General features: G+C 42.8%; 4 protein-coding genes across 9 annotated transcripts; 1 reads left to right on the forward strand and 3 right to left on the reverse strand.

The window, feature by feature from the left end:
• Nucleotides 1-68: 68 nt before the first annotated feature.
• LOC116215386 lies at nt 69-3,092 on the forward strand. 3 transcript variants are annotated; one of them, XR_004158458.1, is made up of 9 exons: nt 69-186; nt 608-777; nt 854-916; nt 1,044-1,063; nt 1,149-1,193; nt 1,558-1,628; nt 1,869-2,005; nt 2,104-2,268; nt 2,957-3,092. XR_004158458.1 is itself a non-coding variant. In XM_031551079.1 (8 exons), the coding sequence occupies exons 1-8, from the start codon at nt 114-116 to the stop codon at nt 2,179-2,181; spliced, it is 657 nt and encodes a 218-aa protein (XP_031406939.1). In that variant the 5' UTR covers nt 69-113; the 3' UTR covers nt 2,182-2,501. The 3 variants fall into 3 exon arrangements, 2 of the variants coding, with proteins under 2 accessions (XP_031406939.1, XP_031406940.1); XM_031551079.1 differs by lacking the exon at nt 2,957-3,092 and having other exon boundaries at nt 2,104-2,501; XM_031551080.1 differs by lacking the exon at nt 2,957-3,092 and having other exon boundaries at nt 1,047-1,063; nt 2,104-2,501.
• LOC116215387 lies at nt 2,512-4,208 on the reverse strand. The gene has a single exon (XM_031551082.1). The coding sequence runs from the start codon at nt 3,765-3,767 to the stop codon at nt 3,246-3,248; it is 522 nt and encodes a 173-aa protein (XP_031406942.1). The 5' UTR covers nt 3,768-4,208; the 3' UTR covers nt 2,512-3,245.
• Nucleotides 4,209-6,092: 1,884 nt separating this feature from the next.
• Nucleotides 6,093-10,622, reverse strand: LOC116215384. Of its 3 annotated transcripts, none has more exons than XM_031551076.1 (8): nt 9,850-10,622; nt 9,650-9,730; nt 9,346-9,522; nt 7,864-8,034; nt 7,534-7,749; nt 7,350-7,438; nt 6,618-7,102; nt 6,093-6,487 (listed from the first exon to the last, which is right to left on the reverse strand). In XM_031551076.1, the coding sequence occupies exons 1-8, from the start codon at nt 9,932-9,934 to the stop codon at nt 6,289-6,291; spliced, it is 1,503 nt and encodes a 500-aa protein (XP_031406936.1). In that variant the 5' UTR covers nt 9,935-10,622; the 3' UTR covers nt 6,093-6,288. The 3 variants fall into 3 exon arrangements, with proteins under 3 accessions (XP_031406936.1, XP_031406937.1, XP_031406938.1); XM_031551077.1 differs by having other exon boundaries at nt 6,093-6,548; XM_031551078.1 differs by having other exon boundaries at nt 6,294-6,518.
• Nucleotides 10,623-10,770: 148 nt separating this feature from the next.
• On the reverse strand, nt 10,771-17,205 carry LOC116215383 (potassium transporter 8). 2 transcript variants are annotated; one of them, XM_031551075.1, is made up of 8 exons: nt 16,357-17,205; nt 15,641-16,121; nt 15,035-15,076; nt 13,178-13,438; nt 13,010-13,062; nt 12,472-12,595; nt 12,123-12,377; nt 10,771-12,019 (listed from the first exon to the last, which is right to left on the reverse strand). In XM_031551075.1, the coding sequence occupies exons 1-8, from the start codon at nt 16,399-16,401 to the stop codon at nt 10,953-10,955; spliced, it is 2,328 nt and encodes a 775-aa protein (XP_031406935.1). In that variant the 5' UTR covers nt 16,402-17,205; the 3' UTR covers nt 10,771-10,952. The 2 variants fall into 2 exon arrangements, with proteins under 2 accessions (XP_031406935.1, XP_031406934.1); XM_031551074.1 differs by having other exon boundaries at nt 15,035-15,088; nt 16,357-17,202.
• Nucleotides 17,206-17,630: the final 425 nt, after the last annotated feature.

The raw sequence follows: 17,630 nt of genomic DNA on the forward strand, positions 1-17,630 counted from the left end.
CCCATCACCGAATAGACCCGGGCAGGATGCGGCCCGATCAGTGCCTATATATATTGGCGCCCGTGCTATCAGTTCAGGAAGCAAAGCTACTGCGAGCTCAAGGAAGAGCACGCATGGCGGGAACGGATCATCAGAAGCAACTCCTCTCACTGATTCGAGACTTCGCCGCAGAGAAATCTCAAGGAGGTAGCTCCTCTTCTCTAACTCTCTCGATGTTGAACTCCGCATTGACGAACGGAAATTCAGTCCAGGGTTAATTTCCGGTGGACAGTAGGATTTGTAGACTTCGGAAGCAGCTGAAATTTGATTTTCTACTCGAGTTTCAGATCAGGATTCCGAGATCCGTTCCTCTTTTCCCGTCATTTCTGCCCTACTGAGTTGAAATTCATGTTCTCCTAATGCTGTTATAGCCGGTAAAAGAGTGAATGAGCTCCTAAATGATGAGAATGAAGCTCGATCACCGAGCAGAATGTGTCAAAATCCGGTGTCTAGCAGCGAAAATCTGGCGTTGGTTGTGCTTGATGAAATTCTTAATCCAACTGCAATTTATGTCGTCGAAGCGGATGATGTTCGATGAGTGCTTATCGCTTTTTGAGACTTCATGCAGAGCGTAGGATAGCTGCTTTGAAGAAGCAGCAGCAAGAGCTGAGATCTGAGTTAGACATGGCTAATGCTAAGCTCGAAGAGGCGAAGTGCTGCAGAGAGACTGCTGAGCAAGAGCTGAAAGGCTATGAAGTTGAATTGGCTATGAATAAATCCGCCGTTCAATCATTGCAGGTTTTTCTTTCGATCGCCATTTAGTTTTTCCTTTACGGACATGGTTCCAGCTCTATGGAGTTTCAACTGCTTTCAGGCTAGGGTCTGTACCACTCAAGATCAGATGTCTGCCGTAAATATTGATATCGAAGATCTCAAGGTGCATCCAAGCTTTTCAGTTTTCACTTTTCTCCAATACTTTGAACATTTCACTAATAAATGCCATCTTTGTTGTTTAACTTACTATCTTTTATAATTGCCGGAAAATGTGCTTCGGATGTGCGAAGAAGAAGGAAGCATCATCAAGGTATAAATTTCTCATTTATGCCTGCAATTTACTTGATTTTAGTTGATATTTCTGCGTAGTGATTATTTCCTGATCATGAATGCAGAGATGAGTTCATTAACAAAATGTTCGAGATGAATGATAGCATTAGGTAAGTCTATATCTAACATTTGGTTGCTGCATGTTGTTATTGAATTTGAAGTTATATGACTATTTATGCATTCAATATGTATCACTGGTCAATAAGGATGAGAGGGGGAGGAGGGGCCATATTTGAAATTATTCATGCCTATCAATAAAGATGAGATCAAGCATCCTATAAATTATACCCAGTAAAGTTGGACTGATTTATGTTGTCATATATGATATAAACTTCTCAAACAAGAACAAGGATACGATCTGTGTTTCCTTTGCATTGTGTGCATTTTGATTTCCAAATGACCGTCAAGTGGCTACCTATTGCACATGAACTTTGTTAGATTTACCGAGAACTCTGTTATGATTTACAAGTGCAGGAAGTTCATGTTGACAATGTCAGGTCATCTCACTGAGGATGATACTGAAGAGGTTACAATTGAAGACTCAGGCAAAGTCTAGCATTTACTTTTTTGTCATCAGCTTTATCTTTCCAAACATCTTGGCATCCAGAAAGAGGCCCATATTCTTTATCATAATAAACATAATACATCTTGATTTGCTGTGCTGCTGGAATATTGCAGTCTCTCAAATTCCTGAACTTAAACCTTATTCCCGTACTATATTGCAACACCTCCGAGCTTAATTTATGCTGTTATAGTAATAAAATATCATTTTACTGGCATTCCAGAAGTGGGAGACCAGATTATGGAGGAAGAAATGGAATCTATACCCGGCATATCTTTAGAGGATAAGCTGAATTATGTTGTTTCTCAAACGGAGATTGAGGAAAAAATGCTTAAAGCTGAGCAGGACCTTAACAAGCAGGTAAAAGACGATACTTTGCCGAACAGATGCTTTTCGTGAATTTCTATTAGGTGCATGCAATGCAGATTATATCATCGAATAACCAAAGAAAATTTCAGTTGCAGCAGGAATGCATCGACCTGGAGAAGCATGTGTTGATGATGGAGGCAGTTGCAAATGAAACGACGGACAGTTAGCAGGGCCCCTTCAAGCCTCAATGAGGCTGCTGGTGGTTGTCAATGGCCTCAGCATCCTGCAGTCTTGCCAGAAAGGGATCTGACCAGGTATTGTGGGGATTTGCATATAAGTCAGGATAGTATTCCCAGAATTGCTGTGACAAGTAGTGTAGTTTGGCTTTAAATCGAGAAGTAGAGGCGTATCTGGACTTATGACTATCGATATATATATTGAAACCAAACTAAGGAATTGTGGTTGTCTGGATTCTGGCATTAGTACCTCCGAGATCGTGGATTGTCATTTGCCAACACATGACATGCGAGCACGTACAAAAAAAAAAGACTGAAAAGAGGTATAAACCGGTCCTCGGTACTGCAAAATTTATGTATATGAATGTATGTAATGTCCAGTAAGATATACGTATACACATCCTCGGGCTCCATCCCCCGCTGTTCCACATTCCTACAATAAGAACCTCATAGGCCACCTCATAAGACATTTAACCTTCATAAGACAAAGATTACATAAGAAAAGGTTTTTTCAATTTTACGTCCATGACGAACTAGGAGCCTCCCCGTCAGCCAAAAGGTCAAACTCAACCTTGCACTTCTCCTTCTCCTCTCATTGTACTCATTGGATGCGTCGATGCAATATCCAATCTTCCCTTCCCAAAAGTAGAAAAACCAGGAATTGAGCCAAATATATATATATATATATATATATATTAGAAAAACCTGGGATGGCTTTAAACCAATGTACACAAAGCCATGTCCATAAGCATTGTTGATATTGCAGGTGTTAGAGCCTTATCGATCAACAATACCAATCGTGATGGTCTCGAGAGATTAGATCAAATGAATTTTTGGTATGTGGGAATCATGATGTACCTGCATCGGCAATATCCAGAAGTATCTATTTTCTTATGGTTGGCCTTTCAAGCTTCGGCGGTGAGACAATGAGGCTGCACAGGATTTGGCTGCTCGATTGTTTTCCCTTGTGAACTGCAGCGTGAAACTAGCGGAACTAACGGCCTCCAAGAACTCCTTTCTCTTTCCCATGTTCGCCAGCATTGTGCAGGTGGGAGTCACGTAAAGATGGGTCCATCCCTCCCTAGGTCCATGGATCCTTTGCAAGACGATGGAATTGAGGCATAACGGGTTGTGAAGTCGCGGCGGAGGGACTCGCCATCATCAAGATGATTGTTCTGCCCATCGTCAAAGTTCATAGCGTAGCTCAGTGGGTCATACCTGAACTGGCCACCGACCCCTCCTCCAAGCCCGCCATACCGGCTATTGGCCCGGTTCCGCCCAAACCGGCGGATGAAGGTCTTCCACTTCGGGCCAGCCACCTTCTCAGACCACTCCCTCATCTTCTTCCACCCCCGGGTCCACCACGGGTCGTCATAGGTCGTTGTTGAATTGGTGGTGGCGCCCGTGATCCACCTCCACCATGGTGATACTCTGGAGGATGAGGAGGGCTGGTCAGAGGATGTGAATGGGATCCAGAAGCAGCAACCGCGTTTGGAGAAGGCGACATCCACCTGGTCATCTGGGTGTGAGGCTATCTCCCGTTGCGGGGACGACACCCTGAAGATGTGACTGGACATAATTCGGGAAACAAAAAGAAAAAAAAGGATCACAAACAGTTATATATCTTAGTTATTACAGGGTTTGTCTCGAGGGGGCTTGCAGAGAGGTAAAGATAAGAGGAGAAGATGATTCCTGCGAAACGACCCGGCCCCGTAATTGCTGTGATGATCGGTTCTCTCTTCTCTCCTCTTTCTTGCTCTGCAGAAGAGAGACAGAGAAGAGGAGGAAGAAGAAGAGAATGGAAGGCATATAAATGGAGGAGGAAGGAGGAAAGCTGGCTGGCATAGTAACCATCGTTGAGATGGTCATGGAGAAGAGAGTTACTATATTGGGCGACGTTAATACTATGCATGAGCGGTCTCGCACCGTGCTCCCGGTGGTTGTGAGCCCCGACGAGGATCGTCATGTCATGTATGCCAGGAATGCCTGGCTCCTAGGAAAATTATCCGTTCCCTCCCGGGAACCGTCACTTGTGAGTGTATGTCATCGGATCAGAATTATTATCGATACATGCAAAACCAAAGCTGATTGAGAGGCTGCATGGATCCTAGAAGGTGAATGCTGGTATGTTTCTCGTTTTTGGGTGAAAAATCTTATGATTATTTTTGGATCACAAAATTCTGGGCAAAGATCATGCTTAATATTTTTCTCTATTTTTGTTAGATTTTCTGGTGACCTAATAAAGGAAAATAAGATTAAGCACCTATGTAAGAAACAAATAATTTTCTTGGCTAATCGTTGTCGATATGAAAATGTCAAGTTGAGTTGGCTTGTGACTTGTCGCATATGTTTTTATTATCGAGTTTCATTTGGTCGAAGCTGAATGGTTTGGTTCGTTCTTACTATTTTGCCTTGAAGATTTTCCATTTACTTAATCGACTTCACAAACTCACCATTATCAAAGTTATCCACCTAAGAGAAAGGGGATGTAGTGCAGTGGCTAATACCATCACCTGGTAACCTAGAGGTTCCGGGTTCGATTCTCATCAGTGGGACTACCCGTGCCCTTTTATTTAGATTTCATTTCCATTTCCTTGTATTAGGCCATGAGCCTCCTATTGTAATCCAAAAAAAAAAAAAGTTATCCACCTAAGGAATATACATATTTATCAAAATATTATCTCATCATGGCATGGAAGACGGTGCATAAATAATGCATGGATCAAGTATTGTGTTAGGACGAGAAGAGAGTCAGAAAATGAACCATCGTCACCAATATACATATAATCACATATTTTTTTATTTTATTTTCACATTATTTTCTTGGCCACCACCCGTTGATTCAATATTATATAATTGGGAACACGATTTATGTAATTACAATTGAGACATCATAAATCATCTTTTTATTTTTTCTGAATGTATATTGAGTTTATTGGTGAACTGCCCTTTTCAATATTGCAAAAAACATTAGGTGAATGTACTGAGTTTATTGTTGAAGGGCCTTTTTCAATATTGCAAAAAAAAAAATTCCGATTTACGAGAAATCGTAGCCATTGATTGTGATGGGGCATATGAAAGATCGACCCTTTTTTTTTACGGTCGACAAAATCGACCTTAATTAAGATGGTGGATTTTGATATGAAACTTGTTCCTCCAATTAGAAAGAAGATGCGAAATTCAGATTAAAAAAAATCACTGAAATTCTAAAAACCGATTTTCTTTTTAATCTTCTTAGTTTTCCAATTAATGCCATATTAGTTTATTGATTGAGATTAATTCCTCCTCGAACATCAACTTACTCCGACCAAAATGAACGTATTTTGTCTCTCGGTTATAAGAGAGTGCCACTGACCTAATACGTATAATGTCTTTCATTGGTCACTTTGCGTTCAAAGGTCATTTATTATTTCCATTCCTACTCCCGCGGGGGAAGGCAGCTTACCTTCCAAAAGTCAACTGGTTGACTTCTCTAATCTCTTTCATTTGCCTCTTAGAAACCGTTATTGAACAGTAGACCATCAAAAATGTTAAACGTCGAGCCCTAGGGAGGCCACTGACTCTCTTCAACTTCGGCCCAATATTGCAGTGACCTCAGGCATAAGAGAAACGGGTTTAACCCGGCCGACGATTCGCCTCAGCGCATCTAAGGTACCGCTTACAAACACCTTGTCTCGGTCGTCATCCAGTACGATTGCCCATGTTACTGAATTTCTATGTTAAATTGACTCATGGTTCTTCCATGGTGGTTAGAACGGGGAAATATCTCGACCTGGCATCCCCCTTAAGTTTTCTCGGAATGTTAACTAATGACAAGATCCTCGTTACTTCATCGAACAGGGGAAAGAATCATGAAAAGAAACTCAATAACACGAATTTTTTCTGAGGAATGCATGAGAATGGCCAAAAAGAAAGTATATCACTTACAAGCGTGTGTGTGTATATATATATATATATATATATATTCATTGATCCATTCCTCTTCAAAGAAGCAAAGCAAAAACAAAAAGGGAATATGCTAAAGCCTTCCTCTGGCATAAAGCTCTGCTCTAATTAGTCTATCCAAATGTATTAGAGGATGGCCAGATCATCCAATTATCAGTATCCGTTGGAGTAGCCCATGTAATTGATCGATCGTGACCGTATGTTGTGGTGGTTATACATCGGGTCTCCATAATCGACGGCTTTTATCACCATTGCCTCTCTCCGCCCGTCTTGTTCCTGGACAGCTCCAAACACGACCTCATTTGTCTCGCAGTTCTTCTCGTAGTATGTCTGAGGGTTCGACGAGAAGTGCCTGTCGATAGTGCAGACTGCATGAGTCGGTCCTGAGCCGATATAATGTACTTGAATGACTACTGCACGATTAAAATGCCATAAACATCCTTAAACAATTCTGCACATTAGCAGTTTAACTGTGTCATCACCTGCTGTGATGTTGTTGCCTGTGCTGAGCCAATGGCTGCTGCTGATGTACTTCGGGTTGGGGCCTGCGGTAGTCTCCGACTGGCCAATTATTACCACCTGGGGCATGGATTTGCCCCGAAGTTTCACTCCTTTCCATCTCATTGTAAGTCGTAAACGGGTAGGTTCTCTTGAGATGCGGAGCTCGGCCTCGCGGTTCCATAGGAGGCGGCTCGTCCTCCTCGGGGATAAAAAAGGTCTCCTGTCTTGGATAATTGCGGGCCTTCGTCCTCCTGGAAGAACTCGTGAACAGCCCCGCGATTATTTCAGCCATGGATGAGCCAGTGTTGATGATGAGCTTCGCAGCAGAAATAAAGAGGCCGTCGTCGGTCTCTTCGGATTCATTATCATCCTCCGGCGGAATAAATGGGGCCCTGACTGATTTAGGCGGCATCTGATATGGTGGCATCGGTGAACATGTCTTCTTCACTATTGGAGCTCTTAAATCCTACAGAAGGGTAACAAAATTATCAGCAGAAGTTTCAAACAAGCATTCCTGAGTTGGGAAATAACGCTATCAACAATTTCTCGAGAATGATCGTTTCTAGTTTCTACATACATTTATACTTGATTTTCAGCTAAAAGGGTGTAGAGATTATTTTTTGCATTCAGAAATAACGATAAATCCACACCTAAAGTAGAGTCCTATTATACACTTGGAAAAGGCAGATGTTTATCTATCCCGAATTACTCACATTCTTGGAAGAAAACATCGCTCGAACCCTTTGCTGCAGCAGTGCAAGCATGTAACCGAAAAATCCAGCAGCAACAAGCACTGCTACTCCTGCAGTTCATACAAAATTTGTAGATAGTCGACTTTCTCTAATTCCAGGAAAGTTAATGATGATACACTCGAGATCGGAAGAATCGAGTCTATACCTAGATGGAAACTGCCACCATCTTCATGGGAATTACAATCGTCTTGATGAAGCTGAATTTCTCGAATAGCTTGGTCTCCTCTGTCTACTACCATAAGAGAACAACTGATGCCCACATAAAACACATCAAAGTCATTTGAGAACTTCGCATCCTCACTCGGACCATCCACATGGCCTCCTCCTCGGCCCCATTTTCCGCCGGCTATTGTTGATATCCCTGCACCAAGAAAGAAAAGATATACATATCCGCCACATATATTTTTGGAATCAGAAAGAGCATTTCCAGGAAACTGTAGTGTTTTCCAAAAAATGGAAGACATGATGATTCTACCCAAATCACTGATCTTCCGAATGGCCATATTCATTGCATCAGCGATGTAAATGTTGCCTCTGTCATCGACTGCTAGACCCTTGGGATGGTTCAGTCTTCCTTCTCGGGCCCTCCCGTCCACATGACCTGAATAACCTTCGGGCGACCCAGCAACGAGCTTAGGCCTGCTATCTGCAGTAAACCGACTCAACTGTTCAGTGCGTGTGAGTTTGGATGCAGAGTTCGATCGATCAAATAAAGCTTCATGATGAAGGAATGTGGTCAAAGAGTGCTCGATAAGTTTTAACTAATCAGTCTTTAATGGATTCTAATCCTTCTCTCTGGTAAAGAGAGAAGATGAAGTATTCAGTCAGAAATTAAACTTATGCTCCTAATCTAATCCTTCTTAAAGTGATGTCTTCAGGAGAACAAAAGCATTACGGACACTTTTTGGTCGACTACGAGGCGTTCTCAGACTGTTTACAAGATTAATCAACGCAGGGGTGTCAGTTTGCACGTCATAGACACTTTTATTAAACCTTAAGAACAACAAGGGTTAATGGTTAAAAAAAATCACAAACTTTGCACTTTTTCTCAAATTTAGCACCAATTTTTTTAAATGACACGTAAAATCACAAATTCACATTTCGTTCTCAAATCTAGCATTCTTTCAATGTTGATTTTAACGGATTTTACTTAATGGCGCCACATGGCTCATTTGGGGTGGGCGGCGGCCGCGATCGAGGCGCTACTAGCACCAATCGAGAGCAGCCCCAAAATTGGGGTTTTCTCAACTGGGGCCGATGTTGCCTCTATCTCAGTTGCTACCCTCCAATTGAGGTCGGCGGCAACGGGGGTCAAGGCCCCACTAGCCCCAATCGAGAAAACCCCCGAAATTGGGGGTTCTCTCGATTGGGGCTTGTGGCGCCTCGATCACGGCTGCAATGCCCCCAATCGGGATTGTCGGCGACGACAGAGGCCGCCGTAGACCCCGACTGTGGAGGTGGCAGCCGCGATTACCGTGGCCACCAACCCCCTTCGATTTTTCTTTTTTTTTCTTTTTTTTATTTTCAGAATAATTAATTATTAAATAAATTCAATGTGATCCACTCATCCAATCTAAATCCGCCACGTGACGCCGTTAAGTAAAATCCGTTAAAACTAATGGGAAGATTAACCGAATGCTAGATTTAAGAACGAAAGATGAGTTGATGATTTTACATGTCATTTCAAAAAGTTCGTGCTACATTTGAGAAAAAGTGTAAAGTTGGTGATTTTTTCAGCAATTAACCCAAACAACAAAAACAAAGTACTAATCTTCCAAACATTTGAGAATAATTTAGGATAATATAGACAAGGTTTCCTAGTCTTCAAGCAAAGTCCTTTCTCCCTTGTGCCAAGCATAAAAAAAGTTGATATATGATACTTTTGTCTCCCTCTCTATGCATGTTTGTAACTTCCCGGGAAAGACTCTGGAGCAATCAACGACAAAAGAAAACTTACGGCTAGACAATGGAATCGAGATCTTGTAGATGTTACTGTTATCAGAGTCCAGCACTAGAAGCTCCCCATCACCGGACACCTCAATGGAGTATGGTTCAATTCCGAGCTTGCTTCCATCAAAAACCGTCTCGACTGTGTATCCACCCTCGAACTTCATCATTGAACGGCCAGAAACCTCTGGAAAGAACAGCCAAAGCCCCATTTATCAAAAACATGCCATATAATGTTTTGGGTGTGAGCTCATTACAGAATACGGAATGCAATTAGATGCAAGCTCATTACGGAACACGGACTGCCCATGTACCTGTTTTGGGTGTGGACTGAAGCGACCAAAGCCACTTGACAAGTGCCGACACCACGTTTGAGACCGCACTACTAATTATCTCTGCGAGTCGAATATAAAGATCAAGCTTGATCAGAGTCATGAGAGAGGAAGAAAATCATACAAATGAGCATGTATGACTCCAAACAAGAACACAAAGACGAAATCTGAGCTTAGCGTACTTGCGGGTGGAGAGGCTGAAGCTGATGAGACCCCGCCGAAAAGAACAGCAAGAATGAGAACAGGAACAACCCAATTTCTGCTCATTTTTCCTTCTCCTCTTCGTCTTCAGATGAACATCACAAGAGAGAAATCTTGCATTTCAAGAATCCTTGCAACTGTTCATCAATTGCGAAAAGAGAATGGAGGAGACAAACAGGTGGTAGTAAAATTTTGGGGAAGCTTTTATAGGGAGCAGAATGGAGGAGTTCAGCTCAGAGAAGATAAAGTGTAAAAAGTAGCAAAAGCCAGAGAGAGAGAGAGAGAGAGAGAGAGACAGGAGAGAATCGTAAGAACTGTTCCTGTCTTGTCTTCTGTTGGTATCAGCTTTTGCTCACCCATGGCTGTTCAGTTATTTAGTTACACTACATACTGTTATGTGGAAAACAACAGTCTTAAGGCCATCCAGGTATCGCCTCCCGCACAAAAGCCAGAACTTCGGGTCCCGGGGCAGAGTAAGTTAGGTAGGGGTCCACACCCATTCATGACGAAACTACCCGAGCCTGTTCCTACGGGCTGCTCATGCTTTGTGCAGTCGGATTATCTCAGATCCCGCGTCTGGATGATCTCGCGGAGGTCTTCAGGGTAAAGCCTCATCTAATCGCAGGGTCATAATGACTCTTCCTGGCATGGTGACTATGCCCAGAAAAAGGAAGTGAAACGTGCTTCAGCCGTAAAATACTGCTTCAGTATACTGTCACTTTTTATCTTCTTTCCCTCTTGGACTAGCTCTCATTCCCTTGGACCATTCAACCAAGAAAAGGGAAGAAAGTCGGGAAAAACTTCTTATTAACTCATCTTCGACGGCGGCGACTAGATCAGGAATTCGAGTTTTTATGCGATCGGAGAATATGGATTACGAGATGAGCAAGATGGAGAACATATGGCTGGAAAATTTGTATAGACTGATTGATTTCCTCCGACAATTCCTCTGCTCTGCATACATGTTAGCTTTTTTCTATAGCAGCAGGGGCAATCAACATACGAAACCCTCCTTTTTCTTTTCTACCATGTACAATAATATTACTCGATACGCTGGAGTATATTCTACATACAAACAGCTCGGTCAAACCTGATACACCATCCCGACCTCGAGTGTCGATGCATGAGGAATGCTCAGCGCATAGCTTGGGCCCCTCGAGTTCCTCCTCAGAAAATCGTACCCGAAATTGATCACAAGCCTCTTCATCAGGCTCGACCCTCTTTTCGCCCTCACATAGGAGTGACCCATTATAAATGCCATGCCCGCCTCCCGCGCCTCCATCAGTTCCTTTAACTCCACCTTCGTATCCCGGTCCATTTCCTGAGATTCAGGCACAAGAAACCTCACCCGTTTCCTCGGTTTATTGTTTTCCGTAGACTTTATCTCATCCAGTTCTACAGAATTATCTCCCTTCGAGGACAATTCAGAAATAACATCCTCTTCACACAGTTGGACGCCTTCCAAGTTAGAGGATGAAGTCCCAACGACTGTCAGTTTCTCGTCGTCTGGGTCATCGACGACCCTGAGAATGCATTCTGACGTCTCTGACCTCACGAACTCCGCTATACTGCAAAAGAGATCCCTCTCAAACTCTAGATCATCCTTATGGACATCGCGGTACCCGTAACGGGCTATACACCGGTAAACCCGGTACTCCTTTGGGCCAACCCGGCCCACGAGGAACCGTTCCTCTGGCCCCACATGCGGCACCGGGACGGATTTGATGCAGAGGAACACCACAACCTGGTGGAAAGCAGGGAGGTTTGTGACAAAGTGGGAGAAGATAGCAGGGATCCCAGAGACGAGTTCGGTGTTTATCAAGCCGATCCCTCGTACCCGGACGATCCCAAGATTACTGCCCAGGCCCAGGAGCCAGTTGATGGGGACTTTGTTGTGGACGTCAAACTCATACTTCTTGAGTGTACCATAGTGCCACACGTACATCAGGGCCATGAAGATGAGCGAGAGGGCAACAGGGACCCATGCTCCCTCGAGGAACTTGATAAGGGACGCCGAGAAATAGAGTGCTTCGATCGTGCCAAAGAAGAAAATGAAGCAAACAGCAAGGAGTACGCTCTTGTGCCAGCACAGAACAATGACCAGGGACATCAGGCAGGTGGTCACGAGCATAACGGTAATAACCGCCAAACCTATAGGGTGAATACAAAGGTGAGACATGAATAAGAAAGTCTTTCCAACAATCTGTTGACATCTATTCTTATTCCTGGACAAGCTTGGAATAATATTAAGTACCTGATGCATTGCCCATGCGTTTTGTGTCCCTGAATCCAACAGTAACCGCTAAGCACAGTAGCATCAGAGTCCAGTTGATCTCCGGGATGTAAATCTGGCCATGAATCTTTGAGGATGTATGGACGATTTTGACCCTAGGGAAGCATCCAAGGGAGGAGCACTGCTTGATTATTGAAAATGTCCCGGTTATGATCGCTTGACTCCCAACCACAGCCGCAAGTATTGCTATCACCAGAACAGGCCACCTTATTTTTCCTGAAAGGAAAGAAAAGATCCCAAATCAGCTCAACATCATGCAACTTAACGAACCGCGTCTTGTGAAGAAGAAGAAATTTCTTTTTTGACATACCAGGAACTGATACATAGAAGCCAATGTGATAGTCACTTTCCATTTTATGGTGCATAGAAAGGTAAGCAGCTTGTCCCATGTACGCGAGAACTAAGGAAGGATATACCACAAAGGTGAACGCTATCTGCACGAGTAATATTCTCCATCAGAGCAGCTCATTTATCAAATCGATACTGATAGAGAATTTCCAAAGGTGCAACAACACATGCATGAACACAATTATGCATGCTGTGCAGTCCAGACATAAGCAAGACTTTCTTGTACTTCCTTCAAAATAGATTATTAGGTATTTTAATCTGACTACTAAACATATCTATGGACTATGAAAGTGAGAAAATAATGCGATTATTTTCTTGCTTGACTCCAATAATTCGACTGGATAATATCGACCGCCGGGTATATGGGGGGCGACATGGGACCAATAATAATCTTTCAGTCTTATAAGAAACCACATGAGCCCAGCCTTATTCAAGAGAAAGGAACATATGGGCCCTTAAGCCAACAAAACATGTCAAGTAAAGTGAATTATTTTCGGTACCTTGATCGACAACTGTGAAAAATGCCCCAGATCAGCGAACATAGCTTCTGATCCTAAATCCATAGTAAACGTAGTAACAAATAAGCAGTTTGACAATCAATTTTGCAGTAAGCAAACATCACATTCAACAGAAGTTTTGCAGTTTCCTGTACATACATATGTTTATACCTGTTATGCAAAGTAGAATCCCACCCAGAGACATCCACCCTCCCCTCTGAGTCTTCTTTAAGAACTTATACATATAATACGGCGAGAGGGCCTGATAGACCTGCGGGTTCCAGTGAAAGATATTGTACGCTCCAATCACGCTGATACAGAAAAGCCACGTGATGACTATTGGAGCGAACAGGAAGCCCACTCGATGGGTCCCGTAGTGTTGCAGAGCGAACAAAAACACGAGTATTACGCATGCTACTGGGACTTCAACATCTGCAGGATGTGTTATCTTGTTACTTTCCATTTTGGCCATGATAGGGTTACATAAGGACAGCAAACATATCATGTATACTCTACGAAGAAAATTAAACAGTAATCATACATTCATATAATAAATAGTAATCGTACATTCAGAATCTGGATGCGTTTCACCAAAGCTTCAATTCTAGAAATATCAATGCAGCATATCTTATCTCGAAGATGTATTATCCCAGGGCTGTCCTATCAGATTCCAATAATTTTGTCACTTGTAGTGGATTGTGATGCAAGAATGGTTGGTAAAGAACATGTCACCCATTAGAGAAACAAAAGGGACTGGGGTCTACCCGATTGGACACTATTGTAATCAAAGTTGATGCTGACGGGATGGCCTTTGTGTTGTGGCAAACAAGTTGGCTGCATATATTACTGCGACACTCACCACTAGAATGCAGGGTTTCCAGTGACTGATTTTAGACTCCAACAGCTAAAAGAATATGTTACTGCGGGATTTCTTGCCGCTGATGCTCTTAAAAATACATTATTAACGCAACCACCATTACAAACTAGACCAAGTCAATGCAGCATATGATGATCGGAGTTCCCGTATCTTCGAGGAGCTCTCCTTAGTGCCTAAGTGGCTGATGCGACCCCAACAATGTGGGTGATGATAAAAAGAACGAGGATAGTGAGTACAAGTTCATCTCAGTATTTTAGACACAAAAGTGCCCAAGCCATGATTGCTAATGTGTGATGGGTGATATTAAATTATGCTTTTACCAAGCTTTGACCAATCAAAGACAGAGACAGTGATAATCTAGTCCCCTAACCTAATGACACAAATAAAGCTGCAATTACTGGACTTACCAAGATAAGTTCTTTATCAGCAAAACTCTGATCTCATCTTATAATGTTTTTTCTCCTACAGATGACAACGACCACCTGCCTTCTAGAGAGCACTTCAAGCATAATTAAAAAACTGATCGAGGTAGAGTCTTTAATTTCTTGCCACCACGCGTTGTACATTCCCTTTAACATAAATTAAGACGTCCTTCTCCACTATTACACAAAGAAAAATGATTTATCAGTTGATTGTGATTTGAGTTGATAAAAGCACTGCTTTTTGTCCTAATTATGGATGTTAAGGGTCCCGCAAAAAAGTTTGGTAATCTCTGCTTGTCCACTAATCTCACATCACTTATCAGAAAAAGCTAATCTCACATCATCGGCATTTAAAAGGGGAATCAGAGGCATCTGATGTATCGAAAGGTTTCATCAAACAGAACTTTCATGAATATGTTACGAGAAAAAATCCACATGCGCGTGTACCCAACTCTGATTTGCATTTCAGTTCAATTATTAAGTTAATCTTTAAAGCATATTATATTCATCAGAATATGCCTATTGCCTAATACAATCACCATAAGATGATTGCGCCACTAAAGAAGAAGAAAGAAAATAGAAACCAGAAAGGTCCCACTATTCAAACTCTCACAAGAATAAATCAATCTTCCCCCACTAAAGCATCAAAATATCACTAAACTAAACTGTGAAAGAACTAAATTTCAATTCATGAAGTATTAGATGAGTTGGGTTTCTTCGAAGACTTACATTTGTGCTGCTCTTTGGCCATGGAAAGCTCTAAGCCTGACACTGCAGAGAAAACTGCAGATTAAAGGAACTTTAAAAATTAGCCATTAAATTACAAACCAATAGAACAGCCACTTCAAATGACAAAACTTAAGCCGTCAATGAAGCACAATTTCACTCTCCTCTCTACTCGAGTTAAATGCGCTTAGCTTACACGTGTAGATCAGACTATGGACTGAGCTGGAATAGAATCAACGAGGACAACAGAGCTGTTCCCCCTCCACTACAAATCTTTAACCCTCTTAATCTTGCCGAGAATCTCCTGCAATTCATCCTGTTGATTGCACAAAACCTTTCCCATTCCACCCCTTCTTAGCTCCGTGCTCCAATGCTTATTCGGTTATTCTCTAGTTCTATCTTGAATAGCGAAACTTAGTTAAATTCAGTATTTTGATTCTTCTCCCTCCCCCCTCAATTTTGAACTTCATTCGCAACAAAATAACCGAAAATTCCGATATTTGGTTGCCACTATTCCTATCAACTTCTCAAGCAGTCGATCTGTATCAGTCTGAAAACTGAACTAAACCATGGCAATTCAAGAAATCTGAGAAATGCCAGTATTATTACCTGAAATTGCAGGAGTGAGCACACCATCACCAATCACCATACAAGTCCCAAGCAAAGCCAAGACCAGCAGCACTTTTTGCAGGAACGGGCACCTCTCCAGGGTCGATTTCAGGCTCGACCCAACATTCCCCTTCCTGTTGCCATCCTTCTTGTACTCCGCTAGCTCTTCGTCGGCCACCTGGCAATTGGGCAGGGAGCTCACCCGGGCATGCCGGCAGAGGAGGGAGTACAGCGCAAAGGTGCCGCCTTCGCCGTTGTCATCGGCCCGGAGGACGATGAACACGTACTTGATGAGCGGGATCAGGGTGAGCGTCCAGAAGACGAAGGATAGGACGCCGAAAATCTCCTCGTTGGTCTCCGAGTGCTGGATGTCCTCCGCGAACGTGCTTTTGTAGACATACAGAGGGGAAGTGCTGAGGTCCCCGTACACTACGCCGAGGCTCTGGTAGGCCAGCGTTAGCACCGTCCGCCATGACTGCTTCTGCAACAGTGATCACGAACAGTGAATGTTGGACTTGAGCATGGAAAAAAGACCAACTTTTTAACAAAAACAGAGCAGAGAGGGAAGTAATCAAAGAGACCCATCTAGATTTCGGTAGTGAAAGAAACAATTTTTGCAGCTTCAACGAAACAGAGCACGGGCACACAGAAAGGTCGTTACTTCCGAGGTTGAGGTGAAAAAACAAGGCCAAAGAAAAATGTTGCATGTTGGGTACCTTGATGGGGTTACTGCTGCTGCCGAGAACACCTTCAAGATCCATCTCTGAGCAGTCTCTGAAGCAGAAGAGTCACCGGAAGCCCATTTGCATCCCAAGTTGAAGTGCAAGAAGGAGACTAATAACCCAGAAGGGATCAATACCTCACCCAGCTCGATCAAGTCGATGGTGGATGAGAAAGAAAAGGGATGAATAAAAAGCAGAGAAATTTCTAGAGCTTGTCTCTTTTTGTCTGAAGCACTGGAACAAGAATCGTCGACGACCCACCAAACCAAATTAAACCAAACCAAACCAAACCAAACCAAACCAAACCAATGCAGACAAACCAAGAAACAACACGAAACTCCCAGGCTGAAAAAAAAATAGTGGAGGGAGAGCTGTGGAATCCTCTGATTTAAGTGGTGAAATTGAGAGGGTGGTATGATAAACGAGTTGGGCAGGAGCTGAGCTTATCAATCATCAATGATAGAACAAGAGGGAGAGGGAAGGAGGGAGGGAGGGAGGGAAGCTTTGCGAATGATGTATAATAGGGGACCAGTGATCTTTGTTGTGTTGTGCTCTGTTGTGTTGTGTTCAGTTGTGGTTGCAGTTTCCTTCTTCTTTGCACTGCTTCGCCTTTGCTTGCTTGCTTTCTATGGCTGCTTTTTTTTAAGGCTTTTTGCTAATCAGATCATCAGTTGAGATTCTCCTCCGGGAATATCTCTTTATGGGTGAGGAATTGTGATTGGGATACCCATTAATGTTTATCCCACTGTTCTTCCACTCTTCCCTTCCATCCCCTCTCTCTCTCTCTCTCTCTCTCTCTCTCTCTCTCTCTTGTCCATGAAATGAAAGAGACGGGGACAGATAGAGAGAGAAAGGGGGGTGGGGGGTGGGTGAGAGTAGAGTGCTCTGCTTTTGCTCCTGCAGAAATGTTTAAATCATTATTAATGTGGGATGGGCTTTGCTCTGAGCAAGGCGTGCCAAGTCTTCTTCTTCATTTCCGTCTTCATTGCACCTCCCATTTCCCATGTCTCCATCTCACAACTCAGGTTTCTTGCACTTCGGCAAGTTTTGAAATTCATGTTTATTTAGTTTGACATTCGTTGTCGGGTGCCTACCTTCATATAGTTTTCTTGTTCCTGTGCATCAGATTCATAAATAGCTCTTATTTTTTTTAATATGAGCCGATTGGCATTCAAAAATTCAATAAATTACAATTAATTTAGGTTCGAGGTAAGTCGGCCTATAAAGGAAAGAGCTTTCTTTATCGTGAATATTTGTGCCACTAAAAC

This window comes from Punica granatum, chromosome 7 (assembly GCF_007655135.1).
Source record: "Punica granatum isolate Tunisia-2019 chromosome 7, ASM765513v2, whole genome shotgun sequence".
In the NCBI taxonomy this organism is placed as follows: Eukaryota; Viridiplantae; Streptophyta; class Magnoliopsida; order Myrtales; family Lythraceae; genus Punica; species Punica granatum.